The following is a 26,685-nucleotide window of genomic DNA, read 5'->3' as shown; positions in this document are numbered from 1 at the left end:
AATATAATTAAAAATTATATATATACCAGTATAATATAATTATAGTATTTTTTGTATTTATTTTTTTTATGGTAAAACAAACATGTTTGTCTATAATATAATTGTTTATTTTTTAACTAAATTATATTTCAATTATAATTTATATAATTAAGATATTTGTAAATTATAAATGGCTAAAAACACATCTCTTCAATATCTTCAATGGACTCTCTAGCGCTAGCAATCTCTTTTCTAACTCTATTTTATCTATTTGTTTTTATTTATTTAAAAAAACAACAACACTTGACCCTCTCTTGCACTCTCTATTTTATTTATATAGGCCTACTACTTTTTATATATTATAAAAAATGCCCTTTCAGCACTAGCTATTATTTTTCTATTCCTTTGACTTGTTTTATTCAATTTTTTTAAAGACCTAACACTTGTGTTCCCTATTCTTTTTTTCTATTCTATCTACTTGTTTACTTTTTATTTATTATATAAAAAAAACCTTGCTTACTGCATAGGCTAACTGAGACTTGTCAAAGCACTTACATATTATTGCTCTTTTGTTGATTTTGATTGCTTCTATCGTCCTCATTTATAAGTCGTTTTGCGTCTGCTAAACGACTTAAGATGTAATGCAAATGTAAATTATACTATATTATATTAGATATGTAAACTGATTTTTAAACAATAATTTTCTAAATGTTAAATGTCAGCCATATTTGCCTGTCTTCATATGGTGTCATTCTCTCAGTCTGCCGCATGAGGGCGCCTCGCCTCTTTTCTCTTATGAATCGGCCCCCACATCGAACAATCGGATCCCGGAGACAATCTGAAGACGAGGCGTTTCCAGTCGCTGTCTGGTCTGCAGCTTCCTGGCCGTCTGCTGTTGCTGTTCACCTTGTTAGGAGTACGGACGAAAAACGCAAAACGTACAGTTTCTCAGCTCAATGAATCATGGAAACAGAGAGAAAACCTGAAACGAAGATCAAAAGATAACGAACGCGAGGAGTATGACGACAAATGGACGTTTTAATAGTCGGGAGTCACGAAACGGATGTTTCCCTGTACCACAAACTGTGTGTTTCCATCGAGGAGACTTGCAGTCTCGGGATGTCCCATATAACTGCCCTAAACTCGGATTAGGCAAATGTACGTGGCGCCAGCTTTGGAACAAAGGGGGAAACAAAGTTTGATGTAATTCGTTGATTTGGTTTGTTACAACAGACACAGACTCTCAGTAGACAGATTAAACAGTCTTCAGCTGGTTACATTTGATGCTTCCTGCTGGAGAGAAAAAAAAGCAATGCAAGGGGTTAATGCAAGACCTTTAAAATAGTTTTAATTTATTTTATATTCCATTGTCATTCTAAAAGGAACAAATTTCTTTTGATGCTGTTAAAAAAAATGTGATGCTGGACTCTCCAAAGCACAAATATTCAGCCTAGACAGCTGTACAAGTAACCGAGAATAAATCCGAAATTGTCTTTGAAGAGGAGGAGAAAAGAAAAGAACATGGCAGATGAAGGCCGAATAACAATTCTTCACGTTGGACTGATTGCATTGGTGGTTCTTCTGGGTCCTGTGGCCGGTAAGTAATAGTTAGCCAATAGTAGCAATAGAAAGAACGGCAGTAAATATCATAGAATTACAGTAAAATTGCTGTTCCACACCCTAGTTTCCATATACCTCCTTGTCTTAATTGTACGCTGAGTGTGTGTGTGTGTTTGTGTCCTGACAGTTTTGTGGTTAATTTACTGCCACCCACATCCGTCAGTAACTCTTAATTTCCTGAGTGTGTGTTTGTGTACTTGTGGATAAGTAGCAAAGCGAGTAGGTGTGTGTGAGTCAAGAGATCTGCACTTTTTGTGTCCTCGTCTGTGTGGATGAGTATATATATAAACAGTTGTGCCTTTGTATCTGTGTTTATATGTCCATTTAAATATATCTCTCTATTTTATGTATGTGTGTGTGCTCTTTCTGGCACTGAGCTGAGCTGCAGAGCTACTGAGCATCACACAGATAAGATAAGAGCTGACCCTGCTCATGGTTCATGTGAAGGGAATAAAGGCTAAACTCTGATTAGCTGTCAAGACAAGCATGGAACGTAATTTCTCATCTTGCGGTTTGATGCTTAAATAGGCACATTATGGCTTGCAGATTGGCCTTCTCCACAGCTAACCCCGCAGTCTGACCATCCGGACTGGAACCAGAGCCAAATATCTGCTCGGGCACGTATCTGAGGACAGTACACCACTCTTGCTTATGTCCAGATTCACGCCAGCCTCAGATTTGTAGTTACTATGGTGCTATTAAAGTAGTGTTGTTATTGGTTGTAGAGCAGTATCAGACTCACTCAGTCAAAGTGTTTTTACAACCAGTATGGAGAACAATTTTATTTTTGCTACAGTGACACAATGATAGCTTGATTATTAGACTTCAACAATAAAAATATAAGCATTATGAATCAAGCTATTAGCTAAAACTATTTAAGAGTGTTTTTGGGTGGCGCTTTCTTCCACTTTGCTTCCTGTCAAGTATTTAGGGCTGCACAATTTATCGAATTCCTGATCGCGATTACAATTATGGATGCCACAATAACGTAATCGTTAAAAGCGGCAATTAATCGTTCAAAGCCCACTTATGTTATTCTGTGCTTAAGATGCTTTTTTTCTTTCTTTCTACATTATCTTAAGGGTTTTTCCTTTGTTTTAATTTTAGTTTTAGTATTACCCTATAATACTAATGTTATTACTAATGTATAGTTGACATTTGATGTTTTATAGTTGACATTTGACATTTAATGCTATAGAAAAGCACACGTTTTTCATATAAAAATGCGGCATGCTGTTGCATCAAACAGTGGAATAAAGATAATTCAGCGTAAATTGTGATAATCGTAATTAATAATAGCAATTGCAATTTCAAGGGAATAATCGACAATTCTGATTTTTGTCATAGTCGTGCAGCCCTATGTCCTATCAAAATAAAAATAAAAATGTTTTCTGTAATTGAAATAATGCTGAAATTTAAAATGTATTTAAATATTAGATGACACATGTAAACTTAAACATTAGAAATGTTGGCAAGCAGTAAGATTACTAAATGAAACATGGAAACAAAAAAACTAAATAGAAATCTATTGAAAACACATACAAATAACAAAGCCACATAACGAAAGCACTAAAACAACGTAAAATTAAAGTAAAAACTGGACATATAAAAATAGTGCATAAGTAAGGCTAGGCGATATGGCCAAAAACGTATCCTGATAATTTTTTCCCTATTAGTCCATATCCATAATTATCAGAAAAAAACTTGAGACTTGACAGAACATGACAAACACTTTTTGGGTTCTTTACACTTTTCCAACCAGTTTTCCTTAAAATAAATATCTTAATAGAAAATGTATTTCTTAATTTCTGCATGTTCTAATGAGTTATATTGTTTCAAATAAAACATTCAGTTACTCCTATATTTAATACATGTCTACATTGATAATATAATAAAACTGAATACAAATATCCCAAAGTTCTGTAAGTTAATGTTATAATTTTTGTATAACCATAATATAAAAATCATAAAAAAATATGCAAACAGAATGTAAAATATTACATTAATTTACCTGTAAAAACGTATTTAATATTTGAAATTTCTGAAATTTAATATTTTATAAATTTATAAAATCTTAAAATTCCCCTTGAAACAAAGTTATTGTGAAAACACCCTCTGATTTCCAGCTTTGCCTTGTTTCATTTTGACCTGGAGCATTTTTCCACTTTTGACAGTTTGTGTGTGTGTGCAATTTCCTCCTCTTTACTCTTCTTTTGTGTGCTTCCTTAAATATTCACTGCATTCCATAGTGTGGAATTGTCTTGGTTTATCATGTTGTTTTGTGAATGCATGCGTTTTTAAACACCATACATTAGAAATGATAAATCCCCAGCAGGACAGTAAGTGTCATGTTGGGGTAGGGAAGGTTGTGTATTTGATTGCGAGTTGAGAAGCACTAAGACAATGCCCTTTCAATTGTGTAGTTCTGATTTGTTCTGTACTCTCTGTAGTATGTTTATAAAGGTGTTTTATCTGTGCTTTGTCTACATACCAAGATTTAAAGGAAGATTTCAGTCCAGAATGAACAATTTGACATTATTTACTCTCTACTCTAATCTCATTCCAACTGCATGTTATTTTTTATTTATTTTCTGTGAAATAAGAGTGTTCTTTAAAAGAATGTAAAAGTTTTGATTTGAAAAATTGATCAGTCAAACAAATAAGACTTTTTGTATGTTAAGCAGACCCAGCAGTGAAACATTTGAAACAAAAACAGCTCCTTTTCATTCTGTTCCTTGCCTTGAAATTGGACTGATTGAAATGGTAAAGATAAACACTGAGAGATTTGCTTTTTAGAATGCACAATATAAGTGAAAGTGGTTCTGTGTTTTAAAGTTTGCTCATAATTCATGTGCTTTTCTTTTTTCGTTAAACAGGGAAATCTTCTGCAGAATATCAGAGTTCTTTTTTGGAAAGTGGATGATCAGTCAAACAGATTATTGGCTTGTCTGTATGTTTAGTGGAGCCAAAAGTCAACCTAGTGGAAAAAGAATACAATTCCTTTTTATAGCCATTCTGTGAAGTAAACACAAAGCTCTCAAAAAAGGATTTTAGTGTAGTCCATATGATTTGCGCACTATATTCCAAATCTTCAAATCTCATATCATAAATTTGCATGAGGAACAAAGTGATAGGGTATTAAAAATTAAATTGAATTGAAATTGAATTGACAATTGAAATATAAAAATTCTGTCTGATATTGCTCAGCCAATTATTTGTAAGGTATGGTTGATAATTGAATATGGCAGATATTAAACTCTATACTATTAGTGAAAGTGAAAGTGACATTCAGCCAAGTATGGTGACCCATACTCAGAATTTGTGCTCTGCATTTAACCCATCCGAAGTGCACACACACAGAGTAGTGAACACACACACACACTGTGAGCACACACCCGGAGCAGTGGGCAGCCATTTATGCTGCGGCGCCCGGGGAGCAGTTGGGGGTTGGATGCCTTGCTCAAGGGCACCTAAGTCATGGTATTGAAGGTGGAGAGAGAGCTGTTCATGCACTCCCCCCACCCACAATTCCGTCCGGCCCGAGACTCAAACTCACAACCCTTCGATTGGGAGTCCAACCCTCTAACCATTAGGCCACGACTTCCCCTTCTAATTTAAAAATTACTTCTAAATTAAAAATTAAAAGCTAAAATTAACCATTTGAACTGTTAAATTTTATGAATGTAGGCATCACGGTATTATAATAAACAGTATGAAAAATATATTTTTTATATTTGCTGAAGGTTACATTACAAGATTACAGATTAAGTCTCTAAACTAAAGAAAATTTAAAATGTTTCCAGCTGAAATGAAAACTGGAGGCAGTAAAAACCAATAAGTTTTATTCCTTCTCACAAATTATCATGGGGCAGATTACTGATTAATAAAGACATATTTTTGTGCAGTTGCACAATATTTAACACATAGTGCATGATTTGTAAACTAATACATTTTGGTGTTTGCATCACATAACCAGCTCCGTATTTATGGCTTTCCTGTAGTAAATAAACTTGCTTGGTTTGCATTCAGATACAATTCTTGTGAAACAAGAGTGACAATAAAAGTGCTCAAAGACATGCAGAAGATCTAAAATGGCATGGTTGCTTCAGCAAATGCATTTTTATTTTTATAATATCATGTTTGTTTTTACCTAACAAATGGTTAGGTTTAGTGTAGGTCACGAACATTAACCTCTTAGTGCAACTCGCTGGACATTTAATTTCGGAACTGTTTCGGGGGAAAATTTAATGCACTTTTTACGGTGAATAAATGTGATTATAGTTAATGTAATTTTACAGTAAAATACTGTTAAAAATGTTTTTTGGAAGTGGAAAAGAAAAAGTCACAGTATAATTTACAGTGACCATAATTTGACACTCTCAGAATTCCCTGCATGACACTTCATATTTGATGTTTTTTTCTTATCAGTTGTGTACATAAAGGTTTAATCTTATAGCTAATGTTGTTAAATTAATGTTTTAATGCATTATTTCAGTGTCGTGTGTCACCATGATGAGATTTAGTGTTTGTGTGAATGACACTGTGCAATTTCTATTTATAATAGGGGTGTAATCGGTACAGTAAGGGAAAGAAATGCAAACATTAAACTGCAGGTTGTTTATTACTATAAACTTTTTTTTTTACAATTTGTTTACAATTTGTCTTTTTTTTTAATACTTTTTAATAAAATATATATAAAATAAAAAAATAATAAGAAATAAAATACTGCTGCAAAGTTCTCCACTAAATAAAGTACTCTCAGTCTCAAACCAATGTCATATAATAAAATATAATGAAAAATATAAATAAATAACTGATTACAGTGCAGCATTACCAATCCCAGCTCATATTTATATATATATATATGTATATATATATATATATATATATATATATATATATATATATATATATATATATATATATATATATATATATATATATATATATATATATGTGTCTCTATGTCACCTACAGCAGCAGCAACTGACACGGAGCAGAAACGTCGCCACGCTCACGCCATGCAGCCAGTGTGTCACCGCGCTTAGAATCAGCTTCAGGGCGGGATTTGCGCTGAATGCGGAGACTTTGCCCACTTAATATGTTCGTTTGGAAACACCTATGTTCCGCATACAAAATATTGCATTCATTCATTCGTTACACACGTGCACCGTACCGAGAGCCCTGAACCAAAATGGTACGGTATGAATACACGTACCGTTTCATCCCTAATATATAAGTATTGCCCTCCTCAGCTCGTAGAAAAGCTGTTTGTGATTTGCTATGGTTCGTCACATGACTTTCTCATCACCACCAGTTTTTGATGGTTATCAGTGCATTACCTTGGTTCAAAACAGATATTAGGATTCAATATGTTGGTTTACCAGTATTTTACCGTAAATGTCACAGATTTCTTTTTTACAGTGCACAAATAAGTAGTGATTAATATGAATTAATAATTAATTAGCATGCATAATTTATTTTACTAATTACTATAGTAGGTACGTTTAACAAGGGCACTGAAAAATAAAGTTTCACCCATTTGGATTATAGCACAGGAGTTATAAGGACTGATTTTATGGTGCCATTGTTGAATTTGAATAAGTATTCACGACACTTCAATTTTTGGGTGAACTTTTGCTTTAGGGGATAAAACATTTGCTAATTTCATACAGGATGCATTCTTACAGGACAATGGTGAATGACTCCTATTCACCTCTGACTCACACTTTCTCTCTCACGCACATAAATATTTCTTATCTTGTAAGTATTTTAGTGTACTCAAACGGTTAGGCAGAGCAGCTGGGTGAAAGGATGGCTGGATGGACAGATTGGAGGAAAGGGAAGGGAGGGTTTCTTGGCTGGAAGCATTAGATGTGAATCAGTATGTAGGTCGTGAGCACATTGCTGTGCTTTGTAGTGCTGGAAGAAGTGGAGAGTCATGAATTATCCACTTCACTGAGTTGGATTTTGTTTGCAGTTATGCTACTGAAGTGCTTCATAAACTGGATTGCAGGGGTATCAGGTTGCCTGAGTTATAATTTAATAATATTTTGCAGCTTTTGGTGAGGAGGCAGTACAATGCTGGCATGGAGCTCAGCTACAGGAAAGCAAGAGTTCTTGTATTTAATTTAATGGAACAATGAAATGTTTTTAAGGCATAACATATATATATATATAATATTATATATATATTTTTTATTTTATTTTATTTTTCTCACTTTTCCTTTCTTACTTTTTTCTGTATGCTGGATAGTGTCTTCATTTTTCTCTACTTACCCTGTCAGAAACAGTCATCTTTGTGAATACACATACATTATATGCACACTCTTCCTCCCCAGCGTGCTTGTCACTTGAATACAGAGATGGATGAACAGACCACATTCATTATCTCGATATGTCAACCTGTGTCAGAGCTTCCCATTGGCTGAATGCTCATTAGGTTGATATGTCAGCCAGTGTCAGAAACCACCATTGGCTAATTGTATGATGAAACTGAATTAAGCTTTTAGATTCACAGAGTAATGTGTATGTACATTACAAATAGTAATGTATGCATCTGCACATTATTTTTTTAAATATCAATATTTTAGATTGTGTGTATGTATAAGGAAAATGCACGCTGTAAACTCTAAGGTCTTTTTCTTGTTGATACTTATTTAAAAGCCAATACTTTTATCCAACATGACAAATCACAATCATAATAGAGTTGTATACAATGCAATAATACAATTAGAAAAGTGCTTTAATAGAGTATTCTAAACAGTTTCTTCAGTCTAAAAAGGCTGGGTTGTTTCAACCCAACTTTGAGTCAAATATCAACTATCCCAGCTTTTGGGATACATTTTTACATTAAATTTTTGACCCAAAAGTTGGGTTGAAACAACCCCGCATTTTTTTTAGAGGGCATGTCACACCACATGACAGTGTTGTTGCACTGCAGGATATTTCAAGATATTTTTCCAACAGTTAGACTCCCATAGATGTCATTCAAATCCTGTACACTCACTGAAAAAAAGGTACAAAATCTACCATTGTGGTACTCTTTTAGAGGGTACAATGTTGTATCCTATTTACCCCTAAAGGGTGCTGGAAATACCTTAAAGGTACGTACTCTATTAGTACCTAAAATGTATATACAGGTTAGGGCTTTGCAAAAAATCGAATGCAATTTTCATGTACATCTCATCAAAGACGCTCCTGTAATTAGAAGTATATCTCCGGCACGTGCGTTCAGATCAGAGTTGCCAGGTTTTCACAACAAATCCTGCCCAGTTGCTTCTCAAAACCAAAACTGGCGCAATCGCGCTTCCGGAAGGTTCCCCGATAAAAAATTGCTTCCCGGGGTTAAAATATAAGTTTTTTAGCAGGGTTGCCTTGGTAAAATTCGCATTTTAGGGGCTAAATATCACATTATTTGTATTGGGGTCACTTTGACCCGCGGAGGACATGAAAAACAACCACAGACTTGGCAACACCGGTTGGCATTTACTACATCGAACCGCAATTCACTGACAATCTACACAAAATCAATGTTAAAATCGTAGGCGATTCTTTGTCGATTTTGTGTTAGTTGTCGGTAGACTACGGCTCTTGTGTAGTGACTGCCGCTCCACCTGAACCAGTGTTGCCAAGTCTGCGATTGTTTTTCATGTCCGCGGTTTAAAGCAACCCCAATACCAATAACGTGATATTTAGCCCCTAAAATGCGAATTTTACCAGGACAACCCTTCCAAAAAATGCATATTTTAACCCGGGGAAGCAATTTTTATCGTGGGAACCTCCCGGAAACGCAATTCGGCTAGTTTTGGACTAGTTTTAAGAAGCAACTGGGCAGGATTTGTTGTGAAAACCTGGCAACCCTGATCTGAATTCAAGTGCTGGAGATATACTTCTAATTACAGGAGCATCTTTACTGATGCATTCGATTTTTTGCACAGCCTTAATACAGGTATTTAAATTTTACATAATTGCACCTTTAGTTTAGTTTTGTTTAAAGTTTGACATGATAGGGTATTGGAGCACAAAACTCTGAAATGTGTCAAACATACAAATACTCCAAGACAATCATTACTTAGTATAAAATAAATAAATTCTAGCTTAATAATAAAATAAAAAATTAACGAAAACTAAAAAATAGTATATATGACCAACACAGATTCACAGAAAAGGCATCCTAATCAAGGACCTGTAAGTTATCCATACAACAAATTTAAAGCAATGGAATAAAGGAGAGTTTATGGCATTTAGTTTGGCTCCTGGGTACAAAAGATATCTTGTGCCGTAGAAAGAGAATATGTTGGTGTTGGAGCCATAGGCAGGAAAAAATGCAACGGTAATGAATTGTCTTTGAGTATTTTAGTAAGAGTATGTATGGTGGCTACATATGCCTATTCGACAGCATCGCTTTTGAATCCTCTTTAACTCCTCAGAGAGACCTTTAGGTAGACCACCCCATACTGGACTACCATATTCAAGAACTGGCCATATTAAAAGTCAAATATACTTGCACATTCTTGGATGCACCTTCGAAATCATGTACTTAATGTGGGCATCCCATGACAAGTCAGAGGATATTTGAACTCCAAGCAATTTAAAGGCGAGGGAAGGGAGGGAATGTTGTCCTCTCTCCTGGCACTAATTACCATGTCCACAGTCTTAACTCCATTCATTGACTATTTAAATTCCTATCACCATTCCACTACCCAAGGCCTTCTGAGTGAGTCCAGGTAAAGATCCCATTACAAACTCTGTGATTGTTAGATCATCAGCATATTCATAGGTATTACCGAAGGAGGCAAATATGAATCCAGGCTATTTATTCATATCACAAAAAGCAGAGGGGATAGAAGTTCTCCTTGAGGACCACCAGCTGGAACTGGAAAGGAGTTAGACACACATGACATGAGCCCCACTTCACCCTCTGCTCTCTGTTACTCAGATAGCTCCTTACAATACGCCAAAGGGGTCGTCTAACATGCAAGCCACCTAAGGAGTGTAGCAGTTGACAATGTTCAATTGTGTCTAAAGCTCGAGTGAAATCAATGAAAACAGCGTGTATATCCATTATAGGGGAGCTGTTAAGTGCTTCATTCCAGTGCTGCAGAATTTCAATCAAGGCAGTGTCAGTTGATCTGTTCTTCATAAAGCCATGGTTGTGATGGTTCGATCTTAGTAACTGTATCCTCCAGAATGGGATCTCTGAGGATTCCTTCAAACACTTTTCCAACACAGCCGAGTAGTGAGATCTGGCGATAATCTGCTGGAAAACTAGGCTTTGCTTTTTTAGGAACAGCTTTGACTATAGCCTCCTTCCATTGTTGTGGAAAAATGTTATTCTGGATGCATGTATTGAAGATGTCACATAACACCGGTGCCAACTCTTCATGAAATATCTTTAGCACCCAAGGAGGAATTTTAACTTGCACTTGGCTGCATTCACTTTACGGAGTCTAATAATAACTTGTCCAATACTCAAGAGGAGGTACACTACAATTTGGCAATTTGCAGGTAAATTCTTCCTCAGACAAAGAAATATGGCTCGCATAATTCCACACAGAAGCAAGGTGCCTAGCCAGAGTGTCACACTCACATTGCATATGTTTTGATCCTGAGACACCAAGTCACTCTTATCTCCTTCCATCCCCATTAAATTCTTCACTGTTTTAAACCATTGTTTTGGCTTAGAGCACCGCAGTACCTCCACCTCGTGCTGGAAATATTGTTTCTTTGTGTTCTTGATTTTTTTGGCAATGATTGATTTAAACTTTCTATAAGAGGTTTTGTCACCAGAACAAAAAGCATACTGCCTATCTTTTATCAGATCTTTAATTTAAACAGTCATCCTAGGCTTATCTGTGTTTGTGGTAGAGACTTTTTTAATGGAACTGTATTATCCAAGATAGATATAATAGTGGAATAAAGACACCAACCTTAGCCTCAGGATCCATAGCTTCATGAATGTGAGAAAAATCAGTGTTCATAAGGAGGACCAGATCCCTGATTGTCTCAGGGCTACATTTTCTGCAAAACATATGTTTAATAGGCTTGGTGGGCCAGTTTCCTGCATTTATCAAGAAAGTCTGATGGTCAGAAGAGCCAATACTACATGGAGGAAATTTTGGTAAATCTGTAGTCTAGTTGACTAGCCTTCCTTGTTGCTCCAGCCACAATTTATTTCAGACCATGTCTGCTGCAGATGGATTCAGAATTGTACTTATTTGTATCACCAAGTATGACAATTGCAACCTGCTGATAGTTATATTCAATATATCTGAGACAACTATCCTAATACTGTGAGATTAGTAAATCAGGTTGGGCTGATGCAGAAGAGCGTGGTGGTAAATATAGCACAGCAGCAATAATACAACTTAAACCTTGAGGAAGACGACTGGGATGTAACCAGACCCACAAAGCTTCATGCTCTTTCTCTTATATATTATATATGTCAGTCAAATTAGTTTGATGGTGTTACAAGCATACAAGGCAACTCCTTCTCCCCCACCCCCCTTGCAATCCTGCCGATGTATTGTATATCCATGAAAAATTACAGTTAAATCTGGGATACCAGATTATCATTTAACCAAGTCTCTGAAACGGCGACAACTGTTGAGTTATTATTCAGTGCTACACTGTGCAGCTCGTCACATTTGTGACGTAAAGAATGCACTTTAGAAAATAGAAAACCAGGCATAGATAGTATTGACTTGTGTTGGTTTATCTTGATATTAATTAAATTCTTAGATTGATAACAACAGTCAGATAAAAAATTTCTTTGCCCAGTTGGCTGTCTTTTAATATCCACAGCAGTTCCACAAGAAGTAGTTCCAACAATTGTACATATTGAACGAATATATTTTCTCCCAGCTTTCTTCTCCCTTGGGCGAGATCTGAGTCGAAGAATCCCATGTAACTGCAGTATGTTCTTAACTTCAGGAGCCAAAGGAGATGGACATCTTCTCTGACTTCTTCAAAAATGAAAATCACCTAAATGTCCTGGTTGTGCCATTGTAAGGAGAAAAGGGAAACAATTACTTGAATATGGTTTCCTCAATAGTTTCCTATCATCCACCCAGCTGTAGAAGAGTAGGATAGCATACCAAAATCCATCCATCTCCCAGAAATAAATCCATCCACATGTCCTAACTCCCAATTTAGCAATATAATCATACAAATAAAATATCTACCCATGAGTAGGTATCACCCTAGTACCACCCTAGTGACAGTTTTTGTTCCTTTTATTCTGAGCATTTATGGCTTTCTATTACTGCGGAACAGAAAAGATGAATGTTGGTAACCCAACAGTTTCTCATTGACTTCCATTGTATTTTTTTTATCCATATAATGGGAACCAAAAACCCATTATATGGAAAAAACATCTTTTATGTTTTCACAGAAGAAGGAAATTAATATAAGTTTGGCAGAACATGAGTGTGATGAGTGTGAAGTCGATATTGTCAGTATTGAAAAGTTTTTCACAGTTCATGATTTTAATGCATGAGAATTCTCACATTTTATTTAAAATTGATAAAATTACTCAATATAATTAGTCAATATTTGTGGACAATATATGGCCATTGACTTTCAGAACAGTAAAATTAAAAATGCTTTTTAAAACTTACTACAGTATATGTATGTATTTAGTGTGAACATACATTAATAATACCTGAAAAACGTGTTTATATATATCCATGAGTGTGTGCATGTACATGTGATGTGTTTGTGTGTGTCTTTGCACGCACTCTCAGGGTTAGTGTGTAGGTTTAGTAGAATAAAGCCCCCTGGGTAACTGCTCAGTTGTGTTGCTATCAGAAAACATTCACATCCTCCTCCACAAGCAGACCATGAGCAGAGAAGAGAGTGGGAGGGGAGAGAGACATGCCTTTATGGACATCATAGCTAAGGATGACCTTGGACATAATCTCCCAAAGCTGAGCTCCCTTCCAGGATACTTGTCATCTGCATTCCTCACTGATAGTGTCTTTAAACTGCAGCCCTTAAGAAAAAACAATCATCATGCACTACCCGCATAAGTTTGCTTCTCACAAAGCCTGTCTGACTAAGATATGGCTTTCTCAAAACAACTAGCCATAGAAGAACACCAGTAACAACCATACCCAGTTTTTAATTCTCTGCTACTTGCTAGATTGTACTGAGCACCTTTTAAGATATTATAATAACCCCCCTTTAAACCCAGACAGAATCCATCATGTAGTAAGACAGGTCTTCATATAGACCTTATGTAGAACCCTGCTGAAAAAACAATAGAAACAAATCACAAAAATTCTAATGGTTTCCACTATAGATACCCTTTCAAAGATTACAAACCATCTTTTAACCATTAAAACCACTATAGATACCATTACAAAGATTACAAACCATCTTTTAACCATTAAAACCATTAAAAATGGTTTCCTGTAGTGTGTTTTGGGACATATTACATTAGGTTTTAACAAGCCATCGTTATAGAATGCGACCAATTACCAGCAGAGACCAAGAGCCACCATTACAGTTTTCATTAAAACTATCACAATAACCCATATAGCCAGTAAAACCATTACAAATTCTGTGATGGGTTCTATATATTTTTTTTTTCAGCAGGGAAATGTTTTTTTTTATGTCATTTTTGCCACTTTATAGGGCTTGAACAGATAAATACACATACTTGTATGTGTCAAAATTCCCATCTTTGCAAGTATCCTCATAAACCCAGTAATTTAGGTCTTATGTGAGAGCAAACAGCTAAGAAAGAAAACACATGTGACAAAATACTGGATCAGGGCAGCTCTTAAAGTGACAGCAGTCTAATATTCCTGCTCTTTGAAATTCAAGAGAATTAAACAACAAAAGAGAGAAAATCTCTCATTGCTCTAGACTGAATAACTTTTGTAACTTTTGTTTTATAGGCTTGTTTTTACTGTAAAATGTATATTAATGCACCAAGCTGCCATGAAGAAGATGATCATATACAGTATACATTTAGGCCTATATATATATTTATATGAGAGAGCGGTAATTTCATTTTTTGAATACATTGGCTTTGAACAAGGCTCATCCAATCAGTAAATTTTTTACATTTTTATAATGTTATATTAGAAAAATATGAAAAATATATATTTTAGAATATTTACAGTACTTATATTTTGGAATATCTACCTCTGACTTTTTAGCTGCACAGAGTGAGCAGAGGGAGTGTGCGTTCACAGAAAAGCCACATGGAGAGGGGCGTGTCTTTGTTGAGAACTCCACCATTCGCTGTGATCATGGAGTTCACTGCTTTGGACTCTGGGTGAAAAAGAACAATGAAATTCTGCTGGAGAAGCAAGGTATGTAAATACATTCCTCGTGTTGACACACAAATCACTTTACAGTCAGTCTCACCTTGACTTACTCCATTTAAAACAGGTTGCTGGACAGGTAAACATCAGGAGTGCTATGACCGCTGCACGGTGACCAGCCCACCATCAATGGCCAAGAATGGAACGCTTCGATTCTGCTGCTGCAAAAAAGACATGTGCAACCTGAACTTTACTGAGGACTTCCCACCTCCTTCCCCCACCACCGTACAGCCTCTACGTGAGTGTATTTGTGTGTTTTTGTGTGTGTGTGTGTGTGTGTGTGGTTAAAAGACATACAGAGAGTGTTCCGCAAACGAAAAACAAATGAGTTTGAGTGAAAGATTGTGTTTGCACTAACAGTAAGTAAAAATGACAGATGGGTAAAATTATTTTAATTATTTGTAATTGCATTATTAATATTGATTAATATAATGAATACTTGTAAATCCTAGTTCATTACCTGATCCATGATCTAACGTTTTGTCTTTTAATCCTTCAAGATTCCCGCCATCTTTACAGAGAGGAAGCCATAGTTGCAGCATTAGCAACTGTGTTCATGGTTGCTGTCCTCGTCATTCTGCTTTTTTTCGGCTACCGCGTCCTAAGAGGTGCGTTGCTATAGTGATGTTATGATGCTTTTCATGTGTGATTCAATCCTGCTAATGAAATTAACCTATGTGCATGAGGATTTATATACCTATGTGTATTTCAGGACGCGGTAAACACTCTCTGCATACCCTGGATATTATGGAGACTGCGCTTTCCCCACCTTCTCTGGATTTAGACAACCTAGTACTGCTGGAGGTGACCAATCACAGCCTGATTCTTTTTTCCACCTCATTTAAGCAAATAAAATTGTGTATATAAACCCCTACAGAAAATGTGAGTAAAAAATCTCCCTGAATCCAAAGATTTGAACAGTGCAATATTTCTTTCTTTTCCTCACAGCTGATTGGCCGGGGCCGGTACGGAACAGTATATCGCGGTTCACTGGAGGACCGGTCATTGGCAGTGAAAGTTTTTGTTTCTGCTAACCGGCAGCAGTTTACTAATGAGCGTATGATTTATCGCCTCCTCTTGGATCATGAGAATGTAGCGCGCTTCTTAGAGAGCGAGGAACGTGTCGGTACAGAAGGCCGGACAGAGTTTCTCCTCTTGCTGGAGTTTTACCCGTATGTGAGTATCTCAAGAACACTGAGGAAGTGCAAACTCTAATCTAATTCCAGATTGCTTATTCTTTTCCTCCCAGCCATTTCTCAGTCTGTTTCTGTTTTTTTTCTCTCTCTCACATTCCTTCTTCTCAACAACACGGCTCCAAAAGTGCAAGCGCACGCATTTATTTTGTGGTTATATTTAGAGACCCGAGGGATCTGATGTCATGTTTGATCTTGTGGTAACAGCATCCCGCAAGTGTAATGCGATATCTTAAACCCGCTTATTCTCTTCCTTCAGTTTTGCCTTTTTCATCCTCTGGAACAAGGAAAAGGTTACAGTTTAGCAGAATATCCTCATTTTACCTCTCGCCACATACTCACACCCACAACACACTCTCTTGATATTATGGAGGAAGAGAGAGATTATTGACTGAGCTGAGAAGTTTTCAATTATTCATAACCGTGGGCTTTCAGCCTGTACTTCCTGTGGGCTAACCTCAAGCCAGGTTGCCACAGTGACAGGAGGCATCCCTGAGGTAAGGCAGGAGTGCATTAATTGTGCTACTCCTGTAATTTTGAGATACAGAACCGCTTTTCTTTTTTGCTCTGTGGTTAAATCTCATCCTCCCTCGCTTCTCCCTCCTCTTCCCCTCGTCTCAAACCCCCCCCCCCCCCCGCCACATTTTTCCTGTGCGCTCCTCCCTGTACTTTGCAGATGATTTCCTCTGAATAGAGTACTCCCTCTGTTTTCCCAGGGCTCTCTGTGCACGTATCTGTGCGGGCGGACTGTGGACTGGCTGAGCTGCTGTCGTTTGGCTCTGTCTGTCACCAGAGGGTTGGCCTACCTGCACACAGAGATACAGAGAGGGGGTGAGACGCACAATAACAAATAAATTCAGATTTCAGACAATTGTCGTTCCAAAGTTCTGTTAGTCCAAAGAGTTCTGTTAAATACAAAAGCTGAATTCTGATGAATATAGTGGCTACTCTTTTTCATACAGTTATGATATACAGTACACTACTATTCAAAGGTTTAGGGCCAGTAAGAATTTTTGGGGAAAGATATTAATATTATAATGCAGCAAGCACACATTACATTGATCAAATGCAAAAGTAAAGACATTTATAATGTTACATTTCAATTTTTAAAAACGTTTAATTAATCAAACAATCCTGAAAAAATAGCACAGTTTATAAAAAAATATTAGACAGCACAACTAGATTACCAGAGTAATGGTGGATACAATTTTTTATTCATAATATATCAATATAGAAATATAGAAAGCAGTTATTTTCAATTGTATACATTTTTCACAATTGTATTGTTTTTACTCTATTTTTGATCAATTAAATAGCCTGCTTGAGCATAGGAGCTTTCTACCATTTTTTTTTACTTGGATCTCAGGCTGTCAAGCTCTAAAACAGATCAAAGTTGTCAACTATTTAAAAAACACTTTTATATTTTAAGCATGGAGCATGGATGTGAGAGTGGGTGTGTGTGCTTTATTTATAGCTTCAGTCTGAGAAAGCAGGAAGGTAGCGTTGGGGCGTAATTCACAGTGCTTTTTTTTACTTTCTCTTTGTCTTTGTTTCAGTGTGAAAGGCTCTAAAAGTGTTCAGATTTTATTTAGTAAAAAAAAAAAAAATCCATGGAAATGAAAGGCATAAAGACTGCGACAGAAAGAGAGACTAAAGAGTCTTCATCTTCAGTGCAGTCATCCTGATATATAATGACAGATCCTTTTTTTAACTCAGAAACTGGCCAAACTTCAAACACACTCATATATGCTCTCATACACAGCATTATTATATAACAATGTGGTTCTAAAATCTGTTCGGATGGGCCACTTCCAAACCAATATTGGTTTTCAAACAGATATTCATTTCTGAAGATAGCGTAGGGTTTAATGACCTATATACCCATTTTAGTAATCAGTAAATAAATTCAATTATTTACTGATAAAACACATAAAAAATTAAATGATAAAATAAATATTTAATAAAATTGTCATTTTTTAAATTATATATTTAAGTGGCTTTTGTAAAACAGAGGAAACAAACATAAGCCACTCAAAAAAATTTTTTTAAGTGTTTTAAGTGCTTGTGCCTAACTGGACCAGTCACATTGATAAAAATCCCTGTTACATAGGTTATTTCTGGAGACACAAGTGAGTCCTAGTGCTCTCTAGCGGTAATGATAATGTAATTTTTCTCTCCTTGTCTCATCTCTCATCCCCCTCCTTCAATCTCTCTGTTCCTTCCCTCTCTTGTTCTCATTGTTAGATGTGTATAAACCGGCCGTGTCCCACCGGGATCTGAACAGTAGGAATGTGCTGGTGAAGACAGATGGCTCATGTGTGATCAGTGATTTTGGACTTTCCATGATTCTGACGGGAAAGAGACCGCCTGGGCACGGAGAAGAGGACAACAGTGCCATCAGTGAGGTCAGCAAACAGCAATTTAGCATGGTCCAGTCTGATCCAACCCAACAAAATCTACAGCAGACCAGTGTTTTGGACAATAATACCTCAGACTAATCATATGTTTTACCCCTTCATCTCACTCAATAGGTGGGTACAGTGCGATACATGGCTCCAGAAGTGTTAGAAGGTGCAGTCAATCTAAGAGATTGTGAGTCAGCACTGAAACAAGTGGATGTTTATGCACTGGGTCTGCTTTACTGGGAGACCTTCATGCGGTGTGCGGACCTCTTCCCAGGTACCACACACACATGTACACATGAAAATCTTTCCATTGCACAGCTGCTGTTTGTACTCAGTAAAAATCTCTCTTGCACTAGGTGAGACAGTTCCAGCTTTTCAGATGGCATTTCAGGCAGAGGTGGGTAATCACCCTACCATAGAAGACATGCAGGCACTTGTGTCCCGAGAAAAAGAAAGACCCAAATTCCCAGAGGCCTGGAAAGAGAATAGTCTGGTGAGAAATTAAGATGTTAACACATTCAAATGCAACTTATCAGCTCTCAGTGGACTAAAATAGATTTGTTGATGTTGATGTATGTGCCTGTGTATTCTGCAGACGGTGCACTCTTTGAAAGAAACAATGGAAGACTGCTGGGATCAGGATGCTGAAGCCCGACTGACGGCTCAGTGTGCAGAGGAGAGACTTTCTGAACTGCTCCTTATCTGGGACAGGGAAAAATCAGCCAGTCCTGCTCTCAACCCCAGTACTGCACTGTTTAACCACAGGTAATCAATAACCAGTATTTACCATACAGTCACAGGTAATCAAAAAACAATAATTATTGACCACTGACTGTATAAGCACAGATAACCAATAACCAATAATTACTGACCACTCAGTGTGCAACCACAGGTAATCAATAACCAATATTTACCATACATTCACAGGTAATCAAAAAACAATAATTAGTGCCCACCTACCGTACAACCACAGGTAATCAATAACCAATATTTACCATACATTCACAGGTAATCAAAAAACAATAATTAGTGCCCACCTACCGTACAACCACAGGTAATCAATAACCAATATTTACCATACAATCACAGGTAATCAATAACCATTAATTACTGACCACTTACTGTACAACCACAGGTAATCAATAACCAGTAATTATTGTACAACCACAGATAATAAATAACAAATACAACTACAGGTAATCAATAACCAGTAATTATTGTACAACCAAAGGTAATAAATAACAAATGCAACTACAGGTAATCAATAACCAGTAATTATTGTACAACCAAAGGTAATAAATAACAAATACAACTACAGGTAATCAATAACCAGTAATTATTGTACAACCACAGGTAATAAATAACAAATACAACTACAGGTAATCAATAACCAGCCATTATTGTACAACCACAGGTAATAAATAACACATACAACTTCGGGTAATCAGTAACCAGTAATTACTTACCATTCACAACTGTAGATAATCAGCAATCACTGATTGAACAACCTCATTACTGTACTGTATGACCACAAGCAGTAAATAACCAGTACTTGCTACATAATCCAACTTCAACAATGCATTGAAACAATTAATTCAGCCACATGCAGGTAATTATTAATTAATATTGCACAATGCACACCCTTAGTTAGTCCCAGATAAAGTCTGTAGAACTCCTGATACTTAATAATTAATTAGCACAAACTGTGACAAATCATGGTCTATTTGTTGTCATTTGCGGTGTGCATAAGTCTATGAAGGCCTTTATCTTACAGTAAGTGATTCTTATATCAACTTAACTTTTCTAGGAACTTCTCTGCTGGAAGACAGATGCCTAAGGTGGGTTCTTTCCTTGAACACTCATCTACAAACGCTGAAGACCATGAGGGCGCTGATAAACCCCTCCACAATGACACCTCAATGGACCCACCCTCGGTGGGAGGGTCTAACCCTGTAGAGAAGAACAGGAACTGCATAAACTATGAGTGGCAGCAGGCCCAATCACGACAGTCCGGGACAGAAAGCTCCTCCCCTACTCCTGTCTCAGATTCCTACAATGCCACACAGCCTCCACCAGTGGGCAACAGCATCCCTCCCTGTGCTCAGCTGACCCAGGAAGACCTGGAGATACCTAAACTGGACCCAAGTGAAGTCCAGAGGAACTTGAGAGAGAGCTCTGATGAGAGCCTGATGGAGCATTCGCAGAAGCAGTTCTGCTCTCCAGAAACATCCATCTCACGTGGCCCGTTCTACCCCCTCATGAAGATGGCTTCTGACGTTTCAGGGTCACAGGGTTCTGGTCGGCTAACTGACACCCCTATAACCATCCTCCCTAAGCAGCAGAATGTTCCTAAGAGGCCAAGTAGCCTAAGTCTCCATGTTAAGCCTTCTGGGAAAACACCCGCCTTGTCATCTTCATCACTGCGGATGAAGTTTGGGAAGCTTGGAAAGTCAAATCTTAAGAAAGTCGAGATGGGTGTGGCTAAAGCCAGTGCGGTCAGAGCGGCACATGAGGCCAGGCCAGTTACCGTTGCCAACAATGATGCTGCGGCAGCAGCAGTGAGTAAATATGCGAACGGAGCAGCACCAGAGTCAGCAGGAAGTGCAGCCAGTGCCACTGATGTCCGTTGGAAGGGCGCCATGAGTTCAGAGGACTTGACCTTTGGCCTCTTGAACACTAGCCCTGACGAGCAAGAGCCTCTTCTGAGAAGAGAGGCACATCCTGACAATGCGAACAACAACAACAGCAATAACAACAATGGCGAGGGAGAGGGTGAGGGAGACACTGAGGGTGGAGGAGAGGGAGGAGAGAACAGTGAGAATGTTGGTCCAACAGGAGATGCTCCATCAGCTCCTACCGTGGAGCCTGTCGCGCTGGCCGACCCGTGTCCTGCCCCAACCGTGGTTCCTCCACAGGCACAACCCCAAGCTCAGACACAAGGAGAGGCCCTGCTCAGACAAAACCGCGTGCGCAGACCTGAGAGACCCAACTCACTCGATCTGTCCATCACCACACTGCCTTTACTAGGTGAGTATCAATGCTTTCGGACCCACTTTATATTAAGTGGCCTTAACTACTATGTGCTTACATTTTAATTAATAATTTAGTACAATGTACTTATTGTGTACATACATGTTTTTACATTGTACTTATATTTGAAAAAAAAGACATGTAATTACATATGTATTTAATTTCTGTAATTGCATTTATAATTACACTGTTGAGCCATACTTTACACCTTAACCCACCCTTAAACTTACCCATACCTCCAACCCTCTCCCTAACCTTACCCCTATCCCACCTCAATAGCAGCAAAAGTGTTTTACAATACAATATGAACACAATAAGTACATTGTACTTATTTTTTTATGTAAGTACATAGTAGTTAAGGCCACCTAATATAAAGTGGGACCATGCTTTCAAACTAAATGTGCTTTTGAATGCAAAATATGTACTTTTTTTGCAGAACCAAAGAGTTTTTGTTTCAAGGGGTATGTGGAATAACTGGAGCTATTCATATTTCAGTTATCCAGTTATTTTTAGCTCATAAGTCTACTTTATATTAGTATTTTTTATCGTATTATCTTGTATTGTCCTAATTATAAACAAGCAGGTTTTTAGTGCATTTTAACTTTTTAAACCATGGCACCACTAGCTTTATCTCACTTTGTTATTCTTCTAGTTATTTATGCACAGTGGGGACTGAATTTGAAGTCTTGCACACTCACAGAAAATAGCTTTACTTTCACGCGGCAAACTAGGGTAATAGAATTTGTGCAACAAAAATCAATTGAGTTGAAGAATTGTGACATTTTTGGGCCTTTAAGACACTGCTCATATATTTTATGTAGCTTTATTTTTGTCTATTTTAGAGCTCTGAGAATATGTGTCAAGCTTCCTGTAACAGTGGATAATAATTCTTTAATATTTAATTATTGCTAATTAACATATGATAATAAAATATGATAACATGATCTAAAGTTACAGTGCAGTTATGCATTTAAGTACGGAGTAATATTAATTAACTACATGCACTTACTATATGGTTAGGGTGTACTAGCGTGTTATTATGCATAATTTATTGTTATTATAATAGTAAGTACATGTAACGTGGAACAAGAACACCTTAAAACAAAGTGTTACTGCAAAATGAATTGCTCTGTAAATTGTTTGAAAAAACTTTGTTTTGGAACAATTTACACATAAATACATTCTTCTCATGTTTCATGAACAAGGCCCATTGTTTTACATTTTGAAATCACGTTTTTGTTGTAATCTCTTGGTTTACCCACAGATGGCAAGTCTGTCGGTGACATGACCGAAGGGTCGGGAGATAAAATCAAGAAGCGAGTGAAGACACCTTACGCTCTGAAGAAGTGGCGTCCTGCCAGCTGGGTTATCACCACAGATACACTGGATGCTGAAGTCAACAACAACAATCGTCACGGTCAGAACCAGAATCAAGCCGGTACCAGCAGACCTAAATCAGCCTCTGCCGTGAATCTAGGTAGTCGGGGAGGATCTCGCTTCTCAGATCCCAATGACTGTGACTTTTGAACATAAACCTCACTTTGCTCTTGAAAACAAATGTCAAATCAAACTCTACAGCTCTACAAAGTCTAAAGTTTGTGGAGACAAGTGTGGACTGGACCATATAAATGTCTTAAATTGAACCCCAGTTGTAAGCACAGTAAGAGTCTTTACATTGAAAAGAGCTATGCAGCCATCTTTTAGTTTAATGTTTTTGTATGTTTCTTTTTAATGAAGCCACTTTTTGGTTGCACTTTTCTGCTTGAATTTATAAATCAAAATTATTTTGACCATTTAAAATGGTCGATAATATTAAACCAGTGTACTTAATCATCACATTCCCAAGGTCATGGAAAATGTTAGAGAATTTTGATTACTAGACCTGGAAAGAAATCGATTAATGTTATCTCTAAAATACTTCATTTCTCTTTGTGAGTGTAACCTTTATAAAATTATAAAAATCATGAAAACTCATTGGTAAGAATATGTGCAAATTAACACTTATTTACATTTGTAAGGTTATAAAAGCTTTCATTTTTTCCCCATGCAGACCTGCTGAATATGTTTACATTCTCTAATATTTTGCCATGCACGGTTTCAGCAGCTATGAGATTTATGAGACAATATAACTGGAGTTCCGTGTTTGGATATTGTAAGTGCTGTTGTGAGGTCTGAAAGAAGCCAACAGACTACAGAAACAGCAATTCAAAACATTTCACTGTGGTGGCACTATGTATATCAGCATCAGACACTCAAGACAATATTTAGAAATGGTGGGACTGTACAGAGAGCAAGGAGAAATCTGATATGATCAAACGCAGAAGACACACTTCTTGCTTTCTGGACAAGCTTTACTCAGAGACGCAAGACAAAGCTGCACTGTTCTGGATCCTGTTAAACTGTTTAATGATGCTTTGGACCTACTTGTTATTTACTTGTTTTTCTATGTGTAAGTGAGTGTGCCTAAGCACACAAGATCAGTTCTCTGTGTGTTTGTTCCTGTGTCTTTGTGTCTTGTCGTGTGAAAGGTTTTTGTGCTGCATGCTTGTAACTATTCCTATAGGGATTTGCATCTTTGTATACACTTACCTGTTCTGATTATTTGATGAACAAAAAATCAACAAAGGGCAAAGGATCGAATAATCGGATAGAAACCTGAGAACAGTCTTTTTTTCAAAGCACAGCACACAAGAGTGGCTTTTTTTTGCTATGCACAATGACATGAAGCAAGCAGCTCTGGTCTGAAATCAAACCTTATGTTACTAAACTGCTCTGGCATGTCAATGATAATGAATCGGATGCTGTTATTATAATCATATAAACAGAGTCCCATATTATCCTTACCTGAACTGGCACAAGATACTTTCAGCTGCGTCCCTAGTGTGTTTATGCACAAATATGTGCTTGCTTGTGCATGTATGCGTGGATGAATGTTTGTATGATGTTATTCTCCTGTTAACACAATCGTTGTAATCGTAGTGTCGTGGTCAATCATTTTATTACCCCTTGCTGAGACCTTTTGAAAATTGTGATTTGTATAAGATGGTGCAGACTGTAAAAGTGTATTGTTATTTGCAGATTTAAATTAAATTATGCTTTGCATTTGCACGGTCTCTGTTTATTATGATGAAAAGACATCTATCTCACTGTCATCAAACACTTGGAATTGCAATATGAGAGTTTCACCACTAGTCGGCGCGCTAAAACGTTATTTTAACCTTGACACTTTAGAATTGGTGCTTGCATTTTTTTATTTAAACTAGGCTACTGCACTCTGTCAAATGATTAATCGCGATTAATTACATCCAAAATAAAAGTATATATATATATATATATATTTATTTATTTATTTATTTATTACTCTGTAAAATTAAAATTTAGGATTTATATGTGGAATAGCTGGAGCACCTTTTATGAAGCCTGTTAAAAGGTATTCATAATTCTCTCTCATAATACACGTTGTACTGAGTGTTTTCATAAATAATTGAATCCGGAGATTATGGATACATCTTTACTATAATGACTGTACAGTTAAGACTATAATGTAAGTTCATATTTAAATATAATTTTTTTAATCTATTCCTTGAAGGTAAATAACAGGTAACGTATTGTAAACAGTTAACCTATAATATGGTTAATTAAAAATACTTTGTATTTTATATTAGTCTGGCTTTATGGAACCTATTGCCCATTATTTCCCTGTTGCTCTGCTGTTTAACAGAACTTGCCTTTTCGTGATGTCTTAAATTGCATAGCCTAATAAGTTTTATAGCGTTTCAACTGAATAAATACTAACACACATCAGTTCAATATGACACATGCTTTTACATGGAAGCAGTTTAGCTCCGTGGCTCCGCTGAGTTTCCGAGGGAAGGCGTTGCTGTTCGCGCGGGAGCTTCAGCACGCACTGACACGAACAGCGGTGCGACACTGGCGCGGAGCGACGCGGGACTCCGGGGAACCGTCGCTCACTATTGCAACAAGGTTTCCATCCGACGCTGTGAAAACAATCCGAAGTGTGTAGTTTGGTAGAGGACCGATGACCCACTCCGTGGTGTTGTTTACTGTAGTGACTGGGAATGCGTCGCTGCATCTTGTTGTGAAGGACAGGTCCCAACTGAGGACTTCCTCGCAGGACTGCTTACAGTTTTGTCTATAGACATGTAATCATAGAATTCAGCTTTTAAACACAAGAAGGTGCGATGGCCTCTTCGGCTCAGCCCGAGACACGCAAGTTCACGCGCGGTCTGAGTAAGCCGGGCACCGCCGCTGAGTTACGGCAGAGCGTCTCCGAGGTGGTGCGCACTTCTGTACTGGTGGTGAGTGAAGTTCAACCTTAAAGTCTGCGTTTGATACATGTCAACTTTATTGTGTTAGTGCCTTTCTGTTAACAACCTTTGTCATTTATTCACGTAATGACCTAAATATGAAATATGGGACAGGGCTATTAACGGGTTCAGATAGGGGTAACTAAAAGGTAAAGACAGAGCATCAGATAAATGTCAGTGAGGGCTTAGAAGTCTTTTAAAGCTCATAAATTGAGCACCTGCCACCTGTCACGTCATCATCATCTTTTTCGGCCATACCTCTTTGAAAATAATAGTTTTGCATCAGTGTCTTGACATTTCATTGGGACTGTATTGGACTGGGAAAAAATGGAAATTAAGGAAAAATTCCTTTTGGAAGGATTCTGCTGTGCTTTAAGCTGAAATGATTATAGCAGCCTTACTTAACAAGATGACATGTCACCTGCATTACTTCATCTCAGAACAGGAGAAGGAGTCTCGGGAGTGCTGTCTCTTTATCTATTACCTGTTATGCAAAAAAGGAGAGTTCCATCTGGAACTAATAGCCTACGAGCTGTCTGATTCCACCAGAATTCAGATGTTGCCTTACTGAAGTAAAACTTGAATACACATGAAAGCGCCAAACTGAAGTTTTGCCATCCTCATTTTGTGCAAAACACTCTTTTGTGCCAGGAACACCATTTAAAGATCAAGGAATTTCATGCACTTAAATGAATAGTTAACCCCAAAATTCTGAAAGTTGTTTAATACTTTCCCACATACCATTGCAAACCTATTACGATGTGGAGCACAATGTCAATGGTCTTCATCCATA

General features: G+C 37.2%; 2 protein-coding genes across 4 annotated transcripts in view; both read left to right on the top strand.

The window, feature by feature from the left end:
* Positions 1–571: 571 nt before the first annotated feature.
* Positions 572–24,670, top strand: LOC113093312 (bone morphogenetic protein receptor type-2-like). Its single transcript, XM_026259124.1, has 13 exons — positions 572–1,576; positions 14,769–14,924; positions 15,004–15,174; positions 15,437–15,544; positions 15,649–15,740; positions 15,885–16,112; positions 16,846–16,960; positions 18,374–18,534; positions 18,661–18,808; positions 18,891–19,027; positions 19,130–19,299; positions 20,342–21,561; positions 22,829–24,670. Exons 1-13 carry the CDS (start codon positions 1,501–1,503, stop codon positions 23,089–23,091), a joined length of 3,045 nt encoding a protein of 1,014 aa, XP_026114909.1. The 5' UTR covers positions 572–1,500; the 3' UTR covers positions 23,092–24,670.
* A 718-nt stretch (positions 24,671–25,388) lies between these two features.
* Positions 25,389–26,685, top strand: part of LOC113093263 (dedicator of cytokinesis protein 9-like) — an 81,316-nt gene continuing 80,019 nt past the window's right edge. For 2 of the 3 annotated variants that reach the window (XM_026259104.1, XM_026259086.1), the window contains exon 1: positions 25,390–25,883. In XM_026259104.1, the coding sequence (XP_026114889.1) occupies positions 25,767–25,883 (117 nt within the window). In that variant the 5' untranslated portion in view covers positions 25,390–25,766. Of the gene's footprint in view, positions 25,884–26,685 lie in introns of all 3 variants that reach the window. The other variant, XM_026259111.1, reaches the window with a different exon arrangement.

Source organism: Carassius auratus, chromosome 6 (genome assembly GCF_003368295.1).
Source record: "Carassius auratus strain Wakin chromosome 6, ASM336829v1, whole genome shotgun sequence".
NCBI lineage: Eukaryota > Metazoa > Chordata > Actinopteri > Cypriniformes > Cyprinidae > Carassius > Carassius auratus.
Note: the sequence above shows the minus strand (reverse complement) of the source record. Positions and strands in the feature narration are given on the sequence as shown.

Excerpts from the sequence above, each read along its gene's own strand:
- LOC113093312 (XM_026259124.1), top strand. The coding sequence starts at position 1,501 with ATGGCAGATGAAGGCCGAATAACAATTCTTCACGTTGGACTGATTGCA. Across the intron at positions 15,741-15,884 it reads ACAACCTAGTACTGCTGGAG|CTGATTGGCCGGGGCCGGTA; the intron begins GTGACCAATCAC and ends TTTTCCTCACAG. Across the intron at positions 18,809-18,890 it reads GTGTGCGGACCTCTTCCCAG|GTGAGACAGTTCCAGCTTTT; the intron begins GTACCACACACA and ends CTCTTGCACTAG.